Consider the following 18,313-nt stretch of genomic DNA (forward strand, 5'->3'; position numbering starts at 1 on the left):
TTTGTCTGTTGACTCTCTCTCTCTCTCTCACCTCCTCACTCTCTCTCTCTCGCTCTCTCCCACCTCCTCTCTCTCTCTCTCTCTCGCTCTCTCCCACCTCCTCTCTCTCTCTCTCTCTCTCTCTCGCTCTCTCTCTCTCTATCTGCTCTGATGGAAAATGCATTTTTGCAAAAAAAAGGGTTGGGATTATAATTCTCCATTATTTTCAAATCCTAATGATTTTCAATTTGAGTGTTAAATACCAACGATACTTATAAACAAATCGACGGTGTATCAGATCGATACTTATCCATGAAAGAGATCAGGTAAACTAATTGTCTGAACTCTAAAGTTAGCTGATAATTTTTCGTTAAAGTTATCTCAACTATGATACAAGCGTGTAAAATAAACTTACACATTTGAGTTCATAGTAAATTTCGTACCTGCTTTAAACTTAAGAAGAAGCTGAATTAGACTGTTGGTTGATTCCAAATCTACCCCAAAAATGAACAAATTTGGACAAATTTGTAGACCGTTGGTTAGGTTAGGTTAGGTTGGAGAGAGAGAGAGATTCTTTTTGCCTGTGAGAAAGTGGCCGTTGTGTAGAGAAAAATAAGGGGAGAGAGAGAGAGAGAGAGAGAGAGCAGCTCATCATCCTTCCACTTATGTACTTGATGTGGACATCCCTTTCCTTAGAGAGAGAGAGAGAGGGAGAGATTGACTTATGAGCTAGAGAGAGAGAGAGATTACATTGCATGTGACAAAGTTTGCCGTTGGGGAGGAGAGAGAGAGTCTATCCCTTTTCCCTTATGAGAGAGATAGGGTTCCCTTATGAGAGAGATAGGGCAGTCTGTTCTCTTCTAGAGAGAGAGAGAGAGAGGGAGAGAGAGAGGCCATTCCTTCCTAGAAGGGAAGTCAATACCAGGTGGAATCACATGTATTAGAGAAGGACAAGTGCGAATGCACGCACTCAATGTCCCATAAAAACAACTCTGCTTAATACGATATGTATGTACCAATCTTCAAAACCATCATTTTAGAAGCTAATATTGAAATTATCAACATCTAAATACTAACCATCCCTTGTCAAAACCCCCCTCATTCCCTTGCTCACAATCTCTCTCTAAGCTCCCCTCTCTAAGGGTGGCAATGGGATGGGATGGGTCGGGTCGGCTTCGGCTGGACTTGCGTTTGAATTCACTAGGTCTTGACTCAGATCTAGATCCCACTAGACTCGATTAAAAAATTAATTAAAATATCTATATATTTAATTACCACTACACTCGATTAAAAAATTAATTAAAATATTTATATATTTAATTATATTTAAATATATTTAATATGTTTGGACACGAAAAATATTACCAGACCTAGACTAGGACCCAAATCTAAATTTTGGACCCGGATCTAGATCCGATCTACCCCTCGCATCCTTGGTCGGATCCATTGCCATCCCTAACTCTAACCTTCTATGAAAATAATCTCACTCTTGAGAGCTCTAAAAAGAAGGATTATGAGTAAATCCATAAACACATTGCCATTTTTTTTTTTTTACCAAGTTATCACTTTTATTAATAAGGAAGCAAACATATTACATCAAACAGTCCCAATATCGTTAAGAATAGAAACCTCAGCCATCGAAACACCTGTTTTCGACAAACTATCATCAACCTCATTGGGTTCCCGGAAGACATGCTGAAAAGTTAAGGATAAGACCTTCGCGAGCTTTTGCACTTAAACCTAGATTGAGTGTAAAATCCATGACACACAATAATCCTTATTGCACCATTTGATCACATTAAGGGAATCACCTTCCACCACTATATCTGGACCGAGATTCTTAGACCTGATAAAATTTAAACCGATGAGCAAAGCTTAGAACTTAGCCATATTAGAAGTGGTTGTGCCAATTGGTCCAGCATAGGCCAAGACAACTATTCCATTCCAATCACGGACCACACCCCCCACATCCGAAGGGCCAGGGTTATCTTGAGAGCTCCTATCAAAATTCAGCTTCAATCTACCCTGAACAGGGGATATCCAATTGCCAATCGATCTCATCCTTACACCTCTCATATAAACCAGCTCAGCTAGATTGAGCCTCACCTCAATCGCCCTTATTTCTCTCCCCTCATCAAGAACCGAGAGCCAGCTCTAGGAAGTATGTACAATAAGTTGGATTAGACACTCCAAAGGAAGACATTTTCCTTCAAAAGTCCGTCCATTCCGCTCATTCCGTAACTCCTAACATATAGCTCCTCTAATAATCTGCCATAATCCCCAATTTAGGAAATCCAAGCAAGACTAACTTAGTAATAATACCTAACACACTCTGTGGAAGAGTGGCACTAAAACCAATACGTCCCAAAAGCCAACACCACACATTAGTTGTAAACCGACAATATATAAGCAAGTGCGCAGTGGACTCCCCATTCTCTTTGCAAAACAAATATACATTTGGTAATATCTTTTCCCTTTTGATTGCCAATCGTGAGTACCTTATTCAAACCTACCAACCGCATAAAACACTGAACCTTATGATGGACCGGCCACTTCCAAATTTGGGAGATTTGAGGTAAAGACCATCTATGCTGGTCATGGAATAACACTGAGTACATAGTTTTAACAGAGTAAACACCATCCTTACTATGCTCCCAAATGAGCTCATCGGGCAAATCTTTAGATAAGACCACCTCATGAAGCTTTGATAACAGCTGGACACTTGATTACCAACAATATCAGTAACCTGACTGTACCAAAAATGAATATCCCATACCACTTGATCACCACCAACCTGAACAATGTCACTAATCAACGAATTAGGGGACGATGCCTTGGCAAAAAGATCCGGGAAAGAGGTTTTCAATGGACTATCACCCAGCCACTTTTGAAGCCAAAAGGGATCCGAATACTATTCCCAACACACCATCTCGTATCTCTATGAATATAAGCCTTGAACAGAAAAATATCTTTCCAAAACACAGATCTTGATGCACTCGAACTGCCTCCACCAATCTACACTCAAAACCTGTCAATACTATATTTAGCAACGAGGACCTTACACTATAGCTGATATTTGAACATTAATGTACGCCACCACCACTTAGTCAAAAGAGCTTCATTCATTAACGCCAACCTGTGAATACCAATGCCACTTTCACTTTTGGGAGTGTACACTCTATCCCATCTTAACAAATTGAATTTATTCTTATATTCAAAAGAACCCCAAAGAAAATTATACATCATCTTCTCTATTCTCTTAACAATTCTGGATGCCATCTTCAACATAGATGTTTGATAGATAGGAAGATTTGCCATACACGACTTTACCAGCGTTGCACGTCCACCAAGTGATAAGTAATTGGATTTCCACAAGTCCAACTTAATTTGCGCACATTGTATGATTCGATCCTAAACAAAGATAAGCAATCTAGAGTCAGAAACTGGGAGACCCAAGTAAGTGAATGGAAACTGCTCCACTTTACGGCCCAAAACATGTGCCAAATCCTCCGCTAAACCTCTATTGCAATTCACCCATACCAAAGAGGTTTTGGAGATATTAACTTTCAGGTCTAATACCACTTCACAACATCTTCGGAAGTTCCCTAAGTACTCAATATAATCTTTTTTTGCCTCACAAAGATCAGAGTATCATCCGTATACTGTAAATGAGATATCACGGGGCCATTATGTCCTACAGAGAAACCTGCCAATCTACCCATATTGACCATATTTGAGATCATCAAACTAAAGCACTCCACATAAATAGTAAAAAAGAACGGTGAGAGAGAATCACCTTGACGGATATCTCTAGAAGACTTGAAAAATCATTTAAGACAGTTATCAATAAAAATTGAAAAGTGGACTGACGAAATACAACAAAAAATATATTTACACTATTTATCCTCTAATCCCATATATCTCATCATTTTTAACAAAATACTCAATTCCACTTTATCATAAACCTTCTCCATATCTAACTATGATCGAGTAATATCTCCTAAAAAACCACCATTCAAAAAGATATCTTCTAAAGAACCCACTCAATAGCTATTAAATGAGAAACCCAACAACGAATAAAGCATTAGAGAAAGAAAAGGCACTCTCTCACTCTAAAAACTTTCCCACTACCCCAATAAACGGTTATTTCTCTCTCTGGAAACCCACTAGAAAGTGGCGAAAGGAGAGACTGAGCCATGCGTTGACACGTCGTTGTGCCCGGCCCCAAAACCAATCATAAAAATAAGTGACAAACTATAATTTAACAATCAAAAAGCTAGATAAAGGTGGAATAAAATTATGACTCATTATCTCAATGTGAAGGACCACTTTATATTACGTACATTAGGGTAGAGGTGGCAATGGGCCGGGCTTGTCAGCATTGGGCTGGAAACGGGGTGGGCTTGTTAGCGTTGGAACATGCCACAATTTGTTATACTTTATAGATAATGGGCAACCTTTATTTTATTTTATTTTTTATGAGTGTGGTTTTTATAAAGTTACAACTTTAAACAATCCACTTAAAGCACACCTCTAATTTTATCATAAAATTTTGGTGTAAAACATTCTTAAGATTATCTGAAATTTTGTTTTTATATTTAATTGTAAAATTTTATACTCCAAAAATGATTAAAATCAAGTAGATTTATAACATATGAGAATCTTGAATATGGACGGTCTAGATATTGTGTTGCAAGATGCACTACTTCTAAGATGCAAAATATTTTTTTTCTTCATATCCATATATTTTGATGTTAAGATGATCAATTAGAAGGTTTTCCAACATTAAAACAACTTTTTTCGATGGATTTTTCAGGTGCATCTGTAATTCTGCATTTGAAGGTTGCAACTTTATATAAACTTTTTTCTTTTTTCTTTTTTGTTAGGAAATGTTACACACAGTAAAACCATTTACTTCTAATACAAGAATGTCACAATTATTTATGACCATTCGGTGTAAAATCTTATTGCTTGGGTATTCACAAAAGTTTGAAAAAAATTATTTTGAACTTTGAGCTTGAGATGTGGAATAAATGCAGCCACCCAATGATCAAGATTAATTGTGAATAATTTTATCGTATATTTTTCCATTATTAAAAAAACCCATAGATCAATCTTTAATAATTTATCCTTTGAGAACTATTCTAACTAAAGACTTGTGTTATTTTGTGGATATTTTAAAATTAAATAAAAAGATATAATACAGTGGTATATTATTCATCTGTATTAGGTAATTTAATAGATCTTCTTTTATTTTTTTTATAGGTAATTTGATAAATATTCTTTTATTTTTCTTAAAATTGATATCATAGACATATGAAAACACAAGATCACAAGTTTTAATGCTTGAAAATAATAAAAAAATAATATTAAATAGTTAATAAATTAAATGATTTTGAAAGTTAGGAGAATCAAGCAATTTTGTTGTTTGTTTTTTTGTTTAGAATCATTTAACTCCCAAATCTGAACCGACTCTAATGCTGATTCTGAGTTAGAGAAGTGACATTTGAATCAATTATGAATCAGACCAACAATCAAAATAATTGAGCCAGACAAGGTTATGATTTGTTTGTTTGGTGCAAACCCTAGGGTGCCTGTCGGGTCAGAGGAAGAGCTGGGTCCACTCAGCCCATTGCAACCCCTGTATAGTCGCACTCGCACCTTTGTACCAAAAGCAGGTGATTCTCACACTAAAAAAATGGTGATCTCATTCTGTCACTAGAAAAATTAAATGAACGTTGGAACCCATCCACTGCCAAAAGCCTGGCCCTGCACCCATCACCGCCAAAATCAATATTACATCTTCCATCACATGTATTTCACCCTTTTTCTCTCTCTAGGACAACACTTTGCTCACCCCTCTCTTTCTCTCTCTACATTTTTCACTTGATTCTTCGGTAAAATTTACATTCAGTGAACCATGCTTTGGTCTCTGTAGTTTTGTATCATACTTTCTCTCTCTACTTTCTTTCCTTTCTAATGGTGTTTCCACTGTTTAGCTGTGCATATTCTCTCTCTAGCTTGTGTTATTCTCTTGGGGTGAATTCTTTCAATTGTTTCACTCGCTCGAATAATAAAGGAAGAAGCTTATATAAAGTTGCAACTTAAAAATGTAGAATTACAGTTTCGTTTAAAAAATCTGTCGAAAATATTGTTTTAATGTTGAAAAACTCTCTTATTGATCATCTCGACATCGAGATCTATGAATATGAAATAAAAAAAGTTTTTTAATATTAAAAATAGTGCATTCTGTAATATGTTATCTAGACCATCCACTTTCAAGATTTCCGTCTACTTATAAATATATTTGACTTTAATTGTTTTTAGAGTTTAAAAATTTTCTAATTGGATATGAAAATAGGTTTTAAGGTAATTGTATGATTGTTTTTTGTTGGAAGGTCGTGGAAACCGCACCCAAAAATAAAAAGGAATTGGCACCTTCGCCTCGTGACGGTATTTTCTCTCTCTAGAGCTTTCTCTCTTTCTCTCTCTCTACAATTTTCGCATTTGTCTTCCAGTCTTTGGATCCATGTCTTTTTGGGCTTCCCTTTGCTTTAACTTTTTCCTGCTTAGCTGTTGTTCTTCCTCAGATTTCAATTTTAAGACCAGTGGTAAATACTTCACTGTCAAAGCCATAACGTTCTTCTCCCCAACTTCATAGACCTCCCACCCTCTCTCTCTTTTGTTCTCTCTTACTCTCTCTCTAAACTGCTTGTTCACTCTTTTCATCACACCCAACTTAGTGCAGAGAGAGAGTCTCTCTCTATCTAAACTGCTTATTCACTCTTTTCAGCACACCCAACTTAGCGCAGAGAGAGAGGGAGAGAGAATGGGTTGATTTTGGTATTGCAGAAATCATGGGTCCATGAGCAAAGAGTTGGGTGTTTATGGGTCTGTGAGAGAGACTGGAGAGAGGTTTCTATAGGAGTTTGAAGGATTTTTCTGCTTGTTCTAATTGGTGGGGCTTCATTAATGGAGGCAGAAGGTAGAAGTACTCTGGTTTTTGGGGTTCATTTAATTGCTGGTCTCCTATATTTGGGATTTTGGGGGCAAGTCATGAGTGAGAGTGGCACAAATGCTATATATATTGTCACACTAAAGCAAGCTCCAGTGGCCCATTATTCATCTGAGATGAAATTTAGTAGCACTGGTCATGAAAATGAGGCCAAGGGAACCTTGAATAATCTTCAAAAACCAAGGTAATGTAAATGGTAGATATATTATCTTCTGAAGTGTTTTTTCTTGTTACGTTTGATTATTATTTACAGAGGAGCCGTAGCCAATGTTTTTTCTGTGTTTATTTGTTTATGATGAAGTGGTTTGTGTATTGATTCTAGAGAGAGAATGTTTCAATGTTGGGTGGGCCTTTTTAGATAGAGAATGATGTATTTCTCTGTGTTACTTGTTGTAGGAATGGTTCAATATCTGATCAGCATTATGGGTCCTATCTAGTTAGGCTTCAGGATTCACTGTTGAAGAGGGTCCTGAAGGGGGAGAACTACTTGAAGCTTTACAGTTATCATTATTTGATTAATGGCTTTGCTGTACTTCTCACTCAGCCGCAGGTAAGTATCTGGTTTTACTTCAGTATTTCTTTTACTCTTTCTCATTTTCTCTATCTGCATCATCTTTATTTGTTTTGGTTGATTGCGGAAGCTCTGATGGTAAAAATCACGGTTTTGTGATTGGTTTTGGAGAGCTCTCTCTCTCTTTCTCTCTCTCTCTCTCTCTTTCTCTCTCTCTGTATTTTTTTGAAAAATTGTTGCTTCGGAATTTCAGATGGAAGTTTTGAGCAGTTGGTTTTATTGGAATGATGGGTTTTTTTTTTTTGGTGAACATGGGTTGAAATCGGCAATAGCAGCTATAAGTTTTAAGCAATATGATTAATCAGAATGGCCATTTTCCACAGTTGGGTTGATTAAAATGCTGGCTTTGTTATATCATCCTTTCAGTTGTCTCAGTCACTGCGGTGGTCTTGAGCATCAATGTTGTATTGATGACAGTTTCGGAGAATATAGGTTGATTTTGTTGATTCTATGCATTTGGATAGGTTCAAATGTCGTTTTTTTGCTTTGTTGGAACTGAATGGTGATCTTGAGCTCTTTGGTTGATTAGTGTGTGGTTTGTGGATTTGGATTGCTTCTAATTGAGGTTTTGAGCTCTCCGGCTGTACTTAGCTGTAGTTTTCAGCTCTGGTTATATTGAAAGGTGTTATTGAGCCTCTCTCTCTCTCTCTCTCTTTCTTTCTCTCTCTCTTGCTAAGTAGAATTGAGATCTTCAGTTGAGGTTTTGAGCTCTCTGGCTGTACTGAAAAGTAGTTTTCAGCTCTTGGTTAATTACAAAGGTGCTCTTGAGCTTTTTTTCTCTTGGTTAATCTTTGTCACTAAGTAGAATTGAGATCTTCAATTCATTGGAAGAGTGATTTTGAGCTTTTGGGTTAGTATTTAATATGGCATTATCGTTAAATAGAGTTCTGGGCTTTTCTGAACTCAGTCTGGTTTCCATGGTGTCCTAGAAGTCCTGCATTAACTTTAATTCGAATCCTAACTTCAACAAAGATTTTACAGGCTGGCTTTGGCATATGCTCCGAATTCATTCATTTATTTACTTTTAAACCTCAAAATGATTTCAGTAGGTTCTAGCATTAAGAATGTGGCTTGTTTAGAAAGTGGTCTAAGTTTAAATCTCTAATCTTGTTTTATTAACACCATAATGCTGACAACTTAACTGCTTTTGATTTCTGCGTGTTGGTTAATTTCATTAACACAATAGCTCGTATCCCCTTGTCCATTCAGTATGATTCACTCTCTCCCTCTCTCTCTCTCTCTGAAGCTTCACTCTAGCAGCCTAGCTTGGTTTTTCCTTTGCCGTATGTGTGAATACGTGCCTAGATTCTCTCTTTGGAAACAATGTAAGCTGAATTTAATATTATTATTTCCATGCTTCCAACCTGGTTTTCCTGGTGATTTTCAAGGCAGACAAGCTCATAAAAAGAAAAGAGGTTGCAAATATTGCTCTGGATTTCTCTGTTAGAACTGCAACAACGCACACACCAGAGTTCTTGGGTCTTCCCAAAGGAGCTTGGATAGAAGAAGGGGGCCCTGAGCTTGCTGGAGAAGGAGTAGTGATTGGATTTATCGACACGGGCATTGATCCAACACACCCGAGCTTTTCTGATAACTTATCAGACACCCCATATCCAATTCCACCTCACTTTTCTGGTGTATGTGAAGTGACCAGAGATTTCCCTTCTGGTTCTTGTAACCGCAAACTCGTTGGAGCTCGCCATTTTGCTGCTTCAGCAATAACCAGAGGGATCTTCAATGCTACTCAAGACTATGCTTCACCTTTTGATGGCGATGGCCATGGAACGTAAGTGGTTTTATGATTGTGTTATCTGTCAAATTCTGAAGTGGTTTATGTTGCTGTTCGATTTCATAGGCGAGTATTTTGCTAAGATTATGCTTTGTGAAACTGTGGATTTTTTGGGGATTTTTGGGAAGTGGGTTTTGGTATAGTTAACTTATTGTATAGAACTGAGAAATGTTGGGAAGAAATTACAACATTTTGCCAAGAGGGAGGGATTCCACTGTACTTTTGATGAATGTGAGCCATGGTGAAGCTCCTTCTTACCAAATGTAGAGCCAAAATAGGGCCAAAATTCTTGAATTAAGAAATTGGACTTCATGCAAAAGCCCTTCTTTATTGGTATTCACTCCTTGTTTTTGAATATGGTTGTTTCTTCTGAATTTGAATGCTAATGCAATTCTCATAATTTGCAGGCATACGGCTTCCATTGCAGCAGGGAACCATGGGATTCCTGTTGTAGTAGCTGGGCATCACTTTGGGAATGCTAGTGGCATGGCTCCTCGTGCACAGTAATTGATTTAACAATTTAGTTATTTTCTTTTCCTTTTCTAATTGAGTAGATGCAGTTTATATTGCAGTAACATGGTTTTATGTTAGTGTGCCATAATCCATTCGAGTATGACATATGGGGCTCCAAAGGGGCATCCACCATCTGCTTTCTATGACTTATGGTGGAGAGACTAACTGTATGTGGGTGAATGCAGCAATGGATCCCATTAAATGATATATCTCCATTGTCCATCATCTGGAATAAATGGTGAATGTCTCTACAGAGTACTGTGTACCATTATTGATTGGATTATGGTATACGTTCCTGAAAACAGAAAAACATGGTTCAGTTATTTGTTTCTTTGTTTTAGCATTGCAGTTTACAAGTCTCTGTACAAAAGCTTTGGGGGTTTTGCTGCCGATGTGGTTGCAGCCATAGACCAGGTACAAAGCCTACTCCCATATTTATTTTGAAGTATCAACAAAATTTTAAGTGCTTCCATGGTGTGAGTAGTTTTCAAAAATCTGGAATATAACAATGTCCAATGTACCATGGTCTATGGTACTCAAGGTTACATATGCCATCCTTTCCAACCTATAGGTAATTGGAGATTAATTGTACCGATGTCAACATCCATGTTACCCCACTCCAGTTATAGATCGCCTGTGAGAATACAAATAGTAAGAAGATCTCTCTCAACTGAGGAGGATCCCTTTCCTACAAGTAAGAAGAGGGGAATACCATCCATATATGGCAATAATCCAGCCAGCATAAAAGAGTTGGTGATGACCCTTAACACTGTGAGCTCCATTAGCCTTTACGGCTTGTTTGGCTGCTGCACTTGTTTGTATCAGTTTCCATATTGAGTTCCATATAAAAGGTCCGTTTTTGCAGTAGCGTTAAAACTGGTACTTTCTAATGCTTTTCATACACAAAGCCGTGGCCTGTCTTGTGTGCATGTGCCTCTGAGCTGGCATAAAAAGTGGCTTACAAAGAATCCACACATACATATTCCGGGAGTCACCTAAAAAGCTGCCCAAGACATGTATGGCATGCCCTCATGCAAACACACCCTTAAATTGTTTTGGAATGTGTTTAACAATTGGAGTAGTTTTCGGAATTTCTTATGAGATAAAATGTGGTTCCTATTAATTGAATGTGGTTTTTTCATTAATTTTTTGATATTTGTAGAGAAATTTGTGTAGGTTGGCTGGGATTAAGAGAACCCTGGCCATTGTGCAATAGCTCTTACGCTTTGACCTCCGAGCCAAGATCCTAGAGGAATTTTATAATCAATTGTTAAGAGAGTTTTTTTCCCCATGCTCCTTATCAAACACTGGAACATTGGTTTTTTCTATTAATCAGAAAAAAATTTCAGCAGATGGATCTATTGCATTTGCAGGCAGCTCAAGATGGAGTGGATATAGTGAGCCTTTCAATAACTCCAAACAGACGGCCACCTGGCCTTGCTACTTTCTTCAATCCAATAGATATGGCATTGCTGTCAGCTGTGAAATCTGGAATATTTGTTGTCCAAGCAGCTGGTAATACAGGGCCTTCACCCAAAAGTATCTCTTCTTTTAGTCCATGGATCTTTACTGTGGGTGCAGCAGTTCATGATAGGATATATAGTAATTCTGTACTTCTCGGCAACAATCTGACAATCCAAGGAGTTGGTCTAGCACGTGAGTTGATGCTACCACAACCTCAATTCTTATTTCGTTGTCCTTGTTTGTATTTGGCGATTTCATTGAAATTATCCTGATTCTCCAGTGGTCTGACTTTTCTGTTTTTTTTTTTTAAAAAAATTAAATCTTTACTTACCTGAATGGTCTGAACTGCTCAACTACTGAAAGTGATATCTATGCCTAGTCCAAAGTTTGTACTAATTTACAATTTGACGCACCCCATGAAATTTTGCCCAAAAAGAGGCACCACATGAACATCTAGAACACAGGCTTTTTCAAGAACATGTTGAATCTTTGTACTCTTGACATTTGTCTATCAAACACATATGCACACACACAGAGGTGGGTAGGGAGGGAGAGAGATTTATATTCTAATTTTGGAATTGGATATTTATACTTGCAGCTAGAACAGTGGGTGACACATTCAACACTTTGGTATCTGCAACTCATGCATTAAGCAATGACTCCATCGGTACAAGGGACATGTACTTATCAGAGTGTCAGGATTCAAGTCAATTGAACCCAGATTTAATTCGAGGGAACCTCTTGATCTGCAGTTATTCAATCCGTTTTGTGTTGGGACTCTCCTCCATCAAGCAGGCTCTCCAAACAGCAAAAAATGTCAGTGCAGTTGGGGTGGTTTTCTACATGGACCCTTTTGTTCTTGGATTTCAGCTCAACCCAACTCCCATGAATATGCCTGGCTTAATAATTCCATCTCCCAGTGATTCGCAGGTCAAACATTTTACACGTGTGTGGTTTTGAACGTATTACTGTAGTAGTCTTTCTTCTCTCTGTCTGTCTCTCTCTTTTCTCTATGCATTGTGTGTGTGTGCGTGTGTGTGTTCTAATATATGATTATACGTGTGTGCATGCATGCATGCATTCACTAAGATATATGGAGCTTAGTCTTGCCCTTGCCCATGCATCATGGATCTTGGTGATTAGTTCATAAAGTGAATGAGCAGTCCAGATTTGTTGGTTGAAACATGTACTTTTGTATATGGATTGTCCTTATGAATGGTATGGTTTTTGCATGAGATTTTATGGTGCTCGGTTCTTCACTCATCATTTGCATGGGTGAAGGACTTTGAGGTTCTCCACATTTCTGAGAAAGACCAAGATCCAATTTTAGGAAAGAACTTGAGGGTTTGAAATATTTCCTTAAATTACTGAGACTTAATATTGATTTAGTTCCAATCTTTTAATTGTACAGGTCTTTCTCAAATATTATAACAATTCATTGGTTAGAAATGAGTCCTCAAACTCAATTTTGAAGTTTGGAGGCATGGCAAGAATTTTAGGGGGACTAAAAGCAAATTACAGTAATTCGGCTCCAAAAGTTGTTTACTATTCTGCAAGAGGGCCTGACCCAGAAGATAACATGCTCGATGATGCTGATTTTATGAAGCCAAATTTGATCGCCCCTGGAAATCTCATATGGGCTGCTTGGAGTTCTTTGGGGACTGACTCTATGGAATTTGAAGGTGAGTGTGTGTGTGTCCGAGCGCACGCTTGTGTGTGTGTGTGTGTGTGTGTGAGAGAGAGAGAGAGAGAGAGAGAGAGAGAGAGAGTATGCGTGTGTGTCCACCATTTTACTAGGAAGGGCATGTGATATTCATCATTTTCTTTGAGAAGCAGAGTTTCCTTTTATTTTTGTGGCGAGTACCTTTGATTTTCCTTTTTCTCTTTCAAATACGAATACCTCCTTTTTCTCTTTCTATATAAGTACCACCATCTAATTAGGTGTTCTTTTATTCTTTTTTATTTGATAAATGGACCTCCTTTTTGTTGAATGAGTTGGTCTTCCTATCAGGCGAGAGTTTCGCAATGATCTCAGGCACGAGTATGGCGGCTCCTCATGTGGCAGGCCTTGCAGCCCTTATAAAACAAAAGTTCCCAACCTTTGGGCCCTCGGCCATAGGCTCCGCCCTCTCGACCACTGCCTCTCTTTTGGACAAATGGGGTGGCCCCATCATGGCTCAACGTTCATATAGCAATCCAGACTCAAACCAGTCACCTGCCACCCCATTCGATATGGGAAGTGGGTTTGTTAATGCAACTGCAGCTCTCAATCCTGGCTTGATCTTTGATTCCAGTAAGTTTTCTTGGTTTCTTGCATTTGATAATTTACTGTCAGGGGTAATTTGGTCATTTCAAGTGTGAATCAGAGTTAGTTTGGTTAAAGCATAGAACACAAGTGGACATGTAATTTGGGGTAGTTTGGTCTTCATTCTATGGCTCTCTCTCTCTCTCTTCGAAAGTTTGGGGGGTATGTTTTGTTCGTTTAACATTATTACAACTGACAGCGGTTTTACTTTCCTTCCTGTCATATTTGAGTACCTCGCACACATCTCTTGCACACTAGATCTTTTTTCCTTTTTCTAGAATTTTCAAATGATGATAATCTCTCTCTCTCTCTCCACAGGTTTTGCTGATTTCCTTGCCTTCCTGTGTGGCATAAACGGCTCAAGTCCTGTGGTTCTGAACTACACTGGTGAAGCTTGTGGCCCGAACACCATAGGTGGACCTGATCTTAACCTCCCATCCATAACCATTGCAAAGCTGAACCAGTCAAGAACAGTCTATAGAACAGTAACTAACATCGGTGATAATGAAACTTTTACTGTGACATGGAGCAACCCATTTGGGGTCTCTCTCTCTCTAACTCCCACCACCTTCTCTCTAGCCCAAAGGCAGACTCAGAGCTTAACTGTGTCAATGGTGGCCACCATAAACAGCACGTCTCCTAGCTTTGGGAGGATAGGGCTTTATGGAAGTCAAGGCCATGCTGTATCGGTTCCAGTGTCCGTTATTTCGACGGTCTCGATGAGTGGTGCTAACCCATGAACAGAGAAGCTCCGAAAAGTTTGCGTAAATTCTTACCTTGTCTATGATTACTTACACCTTACCCTTCTTCTCCCTCTTCTCTCTTTTTTCTTTTTTGAATGTATTTTTTCTCTTTCTGAATGTAAAATGCTGAAGCGTTTGTTTGTGAATGTATACGAATTGAATGAATGGAATAAGTGATTATTTTTTGTATTCTCAGTTTGTAAGTGATCACAATATGACATTTGACTCTCTCTGAGCCTTTGTGGTCTCTCTCACCTCTTACTCCTATGGTTACATAGACAAGGGATCCACCTATGGAGGTCCGTGAAGTTGAGGCTCTGACAAATGGAGATTAGACTTAATAATCCTGGACACTCGCTAGGGTCGTGAGCCCGAGTTGGATTCGTGAGTTTTAGATGAAACAAGTAGCGTCGTGGGGACGAGTCGCTCCCGCCAGTCTCGCCAAGTTGCCAACTTGAGCAGATTCAGGTGAGTCACACCTGCCAAACTCGCCAATGTGCCAAGTTGAGCAGATTCAGGCGAGTTGCTCCTGCCAAACTTGCCAAGGCGCCAACTTGAGCAGACTCGGACAAGTTGAAAGCAAGGTCCCCAATTTTTAACATCGATGGATATTGTATAAACAAACCGACCAAGTAATGCACTCTACCTCAAAAAAGAGCCTTCCAACCATATCTTCATTGGAGTTATTTGAATTATGTTTAGTATAAGAAAAACACACAATGAAACTATTTATATTTGGTACAAGTTGATCATGATCACCTTTGGTTGTTAGATTTGAAATTTAGTAGTTGGGAGCTGTCATTGACCAAGTTTAAAATTCAATTTTTTTTATTTTTTTATTTTTTTAACACATTCCAAACAGGTAAATTTGACATCCAATGACTGTAACTCACCTTATACAATCAAAAAGCAAAATTAAAGAGTGCAAGGCAAAAGACTACAATGAGAGGCTGTATGTTTGGTAAGTGTGAAAACATTTTTGGAGAAATACTTGTCAATTGATATAAAAAAATATATTGGGACCAATTGGTATGAAAAACTCCCCTATCTAATTATATAAAGGGTTTTTTCATGTAAAAGTATTTCTTAAGAAGTGTTTTTCAAGTGTACCAAATGGGCCCATTGTAAGAAAATATGTTTTTTTTTTTTTTGAAGACAACCTCATTGTAAGAAAATATGTTAACGCACGGAGAGTGAGAAATGGGCCACATAGAGGGGACTAAAAAGTTTTTGAGTGAGAGAGGAGATGTGACTGGGATTTGAGATAAGGAAACACGATAATGGAAATAAGTTTTAATCGAGAAAATATCATTAAACTAAAATTTGGATTTGTGCTCGTTCTTACTTGCAATTACAAAATAGGATTTTCATTAAAATTCATTATCCCAAGTCGAAAATAAGAAATTTATGTCAAGTGATATGAGCGAAATAACAAAACTACCCGAGCGTGCTCTGCTCCAATCCTTGACTGTGTTGCTTCTTCATTAAAATATTTTGATTCAGGTTTGAAAACCATTCATACATTATAACTCCCAAGTCTAATAGAAGTAAAGCCTCACCTCAAAGTTCACCAAAAATTGCATATCCATTGTAGAAAAACATCCAAATTAATTATCTCGGCCTTGACCATTATAGTCGTGAAAAAAAAAGATTTTAAGCGTTAAAAATAATGTATCTTGTAATACATTATCTAGATCGTTTATTTTCAAGTGCTCATGAATTCACAAGGTCTGTACCAATTATTGTGCTACAAATTTCATAATCGGTAGTGGAAAATGAGTTTAGAGCCCTTACAAAAATTTCTTACGACTAAAGTGTTTTCCAGATGGGATTTTAAAATCAGGCTTTACTTTTTCTTTTCTTTTTTTCATAAGGCTTGGGCCTCTGCATCCCTAGTTAATAGCCCAAATAGTGACATTTTATCAAAAGAGAATTTATCAAAACAAACCTAATTTTATGAACTATTTAACATTTTCTCAAGTTCAATTCCTACCCTCAATCTACAAAAAAAAAAAAAAAAAAAAAAGGAAAAAAAAGAAAAAACACAAAGAAAGCTATTGACACTGTCAATTGTTCCAACTCATGATCATATATACCTTAATGACATTTTAAAAATTTAATAAAAGTAGATAATTAGTTATCTCTTAGGTACATTTTCATAAGTTTCCCTTATCAAAATGCCTTTTGAATGTTCAACTACCAAAACGCTGAAAAGGCATTTTGGTCATGGATGCAGTTTCTATAAGAGGGCTTTATGAAAATAAAGTAAAAGCCTTAATTAGAATCCTCGCTTGAAAGGCAAAATCAATTCCACCATCGATTATATTTTTATTTTTGTAATCGTACATTTATTATTATATTTGAAACTTAAAAAACATTAAAGATCTTGGGGATGTATGAATACTTATTTTTAGGGTGAAATAGACAATTAAGATAAGGGTGCTGTTTTGTATAGAGCTGAGGCTCTAAGTAATAAGAGTAAAATGCATCTTCAAATAGTATCTAGAAATTTGGTTTCAATACTGTAAATCTTTGTGATAATCTTAAGATATATTTTTATATTTAATTATAAAATTTAAAGCTTAAAAAATAGTGTAGATCGAGTCGATCTATAAAAACTTGAAAATCTTGAAAATTGATGGTTCAAAAATGCATTACAAGATGCATTATTTCCAAAACTTGAAATCTAATTTTTTTTTTTTTCATGTCCATGTATCTTGATGTTGAGATGATCAATTTGAGAATATTTAAGTATCAAAACAACATTTTCTAGTGAAAATTTTGAAGTGAGCTTTAATTTGATTGTTTAGAGCCCCAACTCTATATAAATTTCCCCATTTAGATAATGTGTTATAATATAAATTGTTATGTTTTTTAGAGCTTGAATCCTAAATTTTTGTTCACATGGTTAAGGGCCTCATGGATTTAACAGCTTTTGGACGTCAAAACTGATTTGCTTTTTTTTTTTTTTAGTTTTATTGTGAGGCTTTACTCATTGGGTTTGTATAAGGTGTCAACCTTATAAAGGTGCCCTCAAAACTACGTTGAAAATGGAGTTTAAGTGCCGTAAGGTCTTGCGATGGTACGATAATCTATTATTGTTCCTAATTATAAAATTTAATGTTTTATAAATGATGACGATCAAGCGGATCTATAAATACTTAAAAATTTTGAAAATAGATGGTCCAGATAATGTATTAGAAAATGAACTATTTTTAAGACTAGACATCTTTTTTTTTTTTTTTTCATATTTATGAATCTCAAGGTCAAGAAGATCGATAAGAGAGTTTTCCAGAATAACTTTCTTCAATGGGTTTTTTAGATGCACCTTACTTGTAAAGTAGACACCTTATATAAAGTTATTCCTCATTAAAAACATTGGGAAAATTGTTTCATGCATATTGGACCGCATTTCTACAATATGTAGCACCCCGATATAAAGCATCCATATTAAAAATGGATGCAACTAAGCGGTCCATCTAAAAATAATTGAAACTACCTGTCGAAATATTTTTTTAATAGAATTATATCTTATTTCAAATTTTTTATTTTTTTATTTTTATTTTTATATTCATGAGATTATACGTCACTTTTAAGTCCAAAAATCAATCCCAAAAATAAATTTTTAAGAGGCGACTCATTTCTACATGACTCGTAGAAAACGTGTCCTGATTTTAAAACAGTATATGTACATCTTTGTTAGAGATACGAACTTCGAATAACCTTAATTTTGTTTGTGCGATGGATCCCTAATACGGAAGCCTGAATTTCCCTCTCTTTCCTGTATACTATTGAATTAGAAACCCTTATTTTTCTTCTTTTTGAAAAACAAATCAGAAATCCTATTTTTTTCTCTCCTGTGCTCATAAGCCGACTTCCAATTTCTCTATCCTCTTTACATGACCCTAATTTTTTTTCTCTGGTGTTTGTTTTG

At 36.8% G+C, this 18,313-nt stretch overlaps 1 protein-coding gene across 2 annotated transcripts; it reads left to right on the forward strand.

The window, feature by feature from the left end:
- The first annotated feature begins 6,732 nt into the window (after window positions 1-6,732).
- Window positions 6,733-14,568, forward strand: LOC18427303 (subtilisin-like protease SBT2.2). 2 transcript variants are annotated; one of them, XM_006836356.4, is made up of 10 exons: window positions 6,733-7,178; window positions 7,391-7,544; window positions 8,954-9,351; window positions 9,762-9,857; window positions 10,209-10,281; window positions 11,241-11,523; window positions 11,930-12,261; window positions 12,743-13,013; window positions 13,343-13,624; window positions 13,955-14,568. In XM_006836356.4, the coding sequence occupies exons 1-10, from the start codon at window positions 6,952-6,954 to the stop codon at window positions 14,374-14,376; spliced, it is 2,538 nt and encodes an 845-aa protein (XP_006836419.3). In that variant the 5' UTR covers window positions 6,733-6,951; the 3' UTR covers window positions 14,377-14,568. The 2 variants fall into 2 exon arrangements, with proteins under 2 accessions (XP_006836419.3, XP_088713283.1); XM_088857157.1 differs by having other exon boundaries at window positions 10,217-10,281.
- The last annotated feature ends 3,745 nt before the right edge of the window (window positions 14,569-18,313 follow it).

The sequence above is a fragment of the Amborella trichopoda genome, chromosome 2 (genome assembly GCF_054954075.1).
Source record: "Amborella trichopoda isolate Santa Cruz 75 chromosome 2, AtrichopodaSantaCruz75HAP2 v2.0, whole genome shotgun sequence".
Classification (NCBI taxonomy): domain Eukaryota; kingdom Viridiplantae; phylum Streptophyta; class Magnoliopsida; order Amborellales; family Amborellaceae; genus Amborella; species Amborella trichopoda.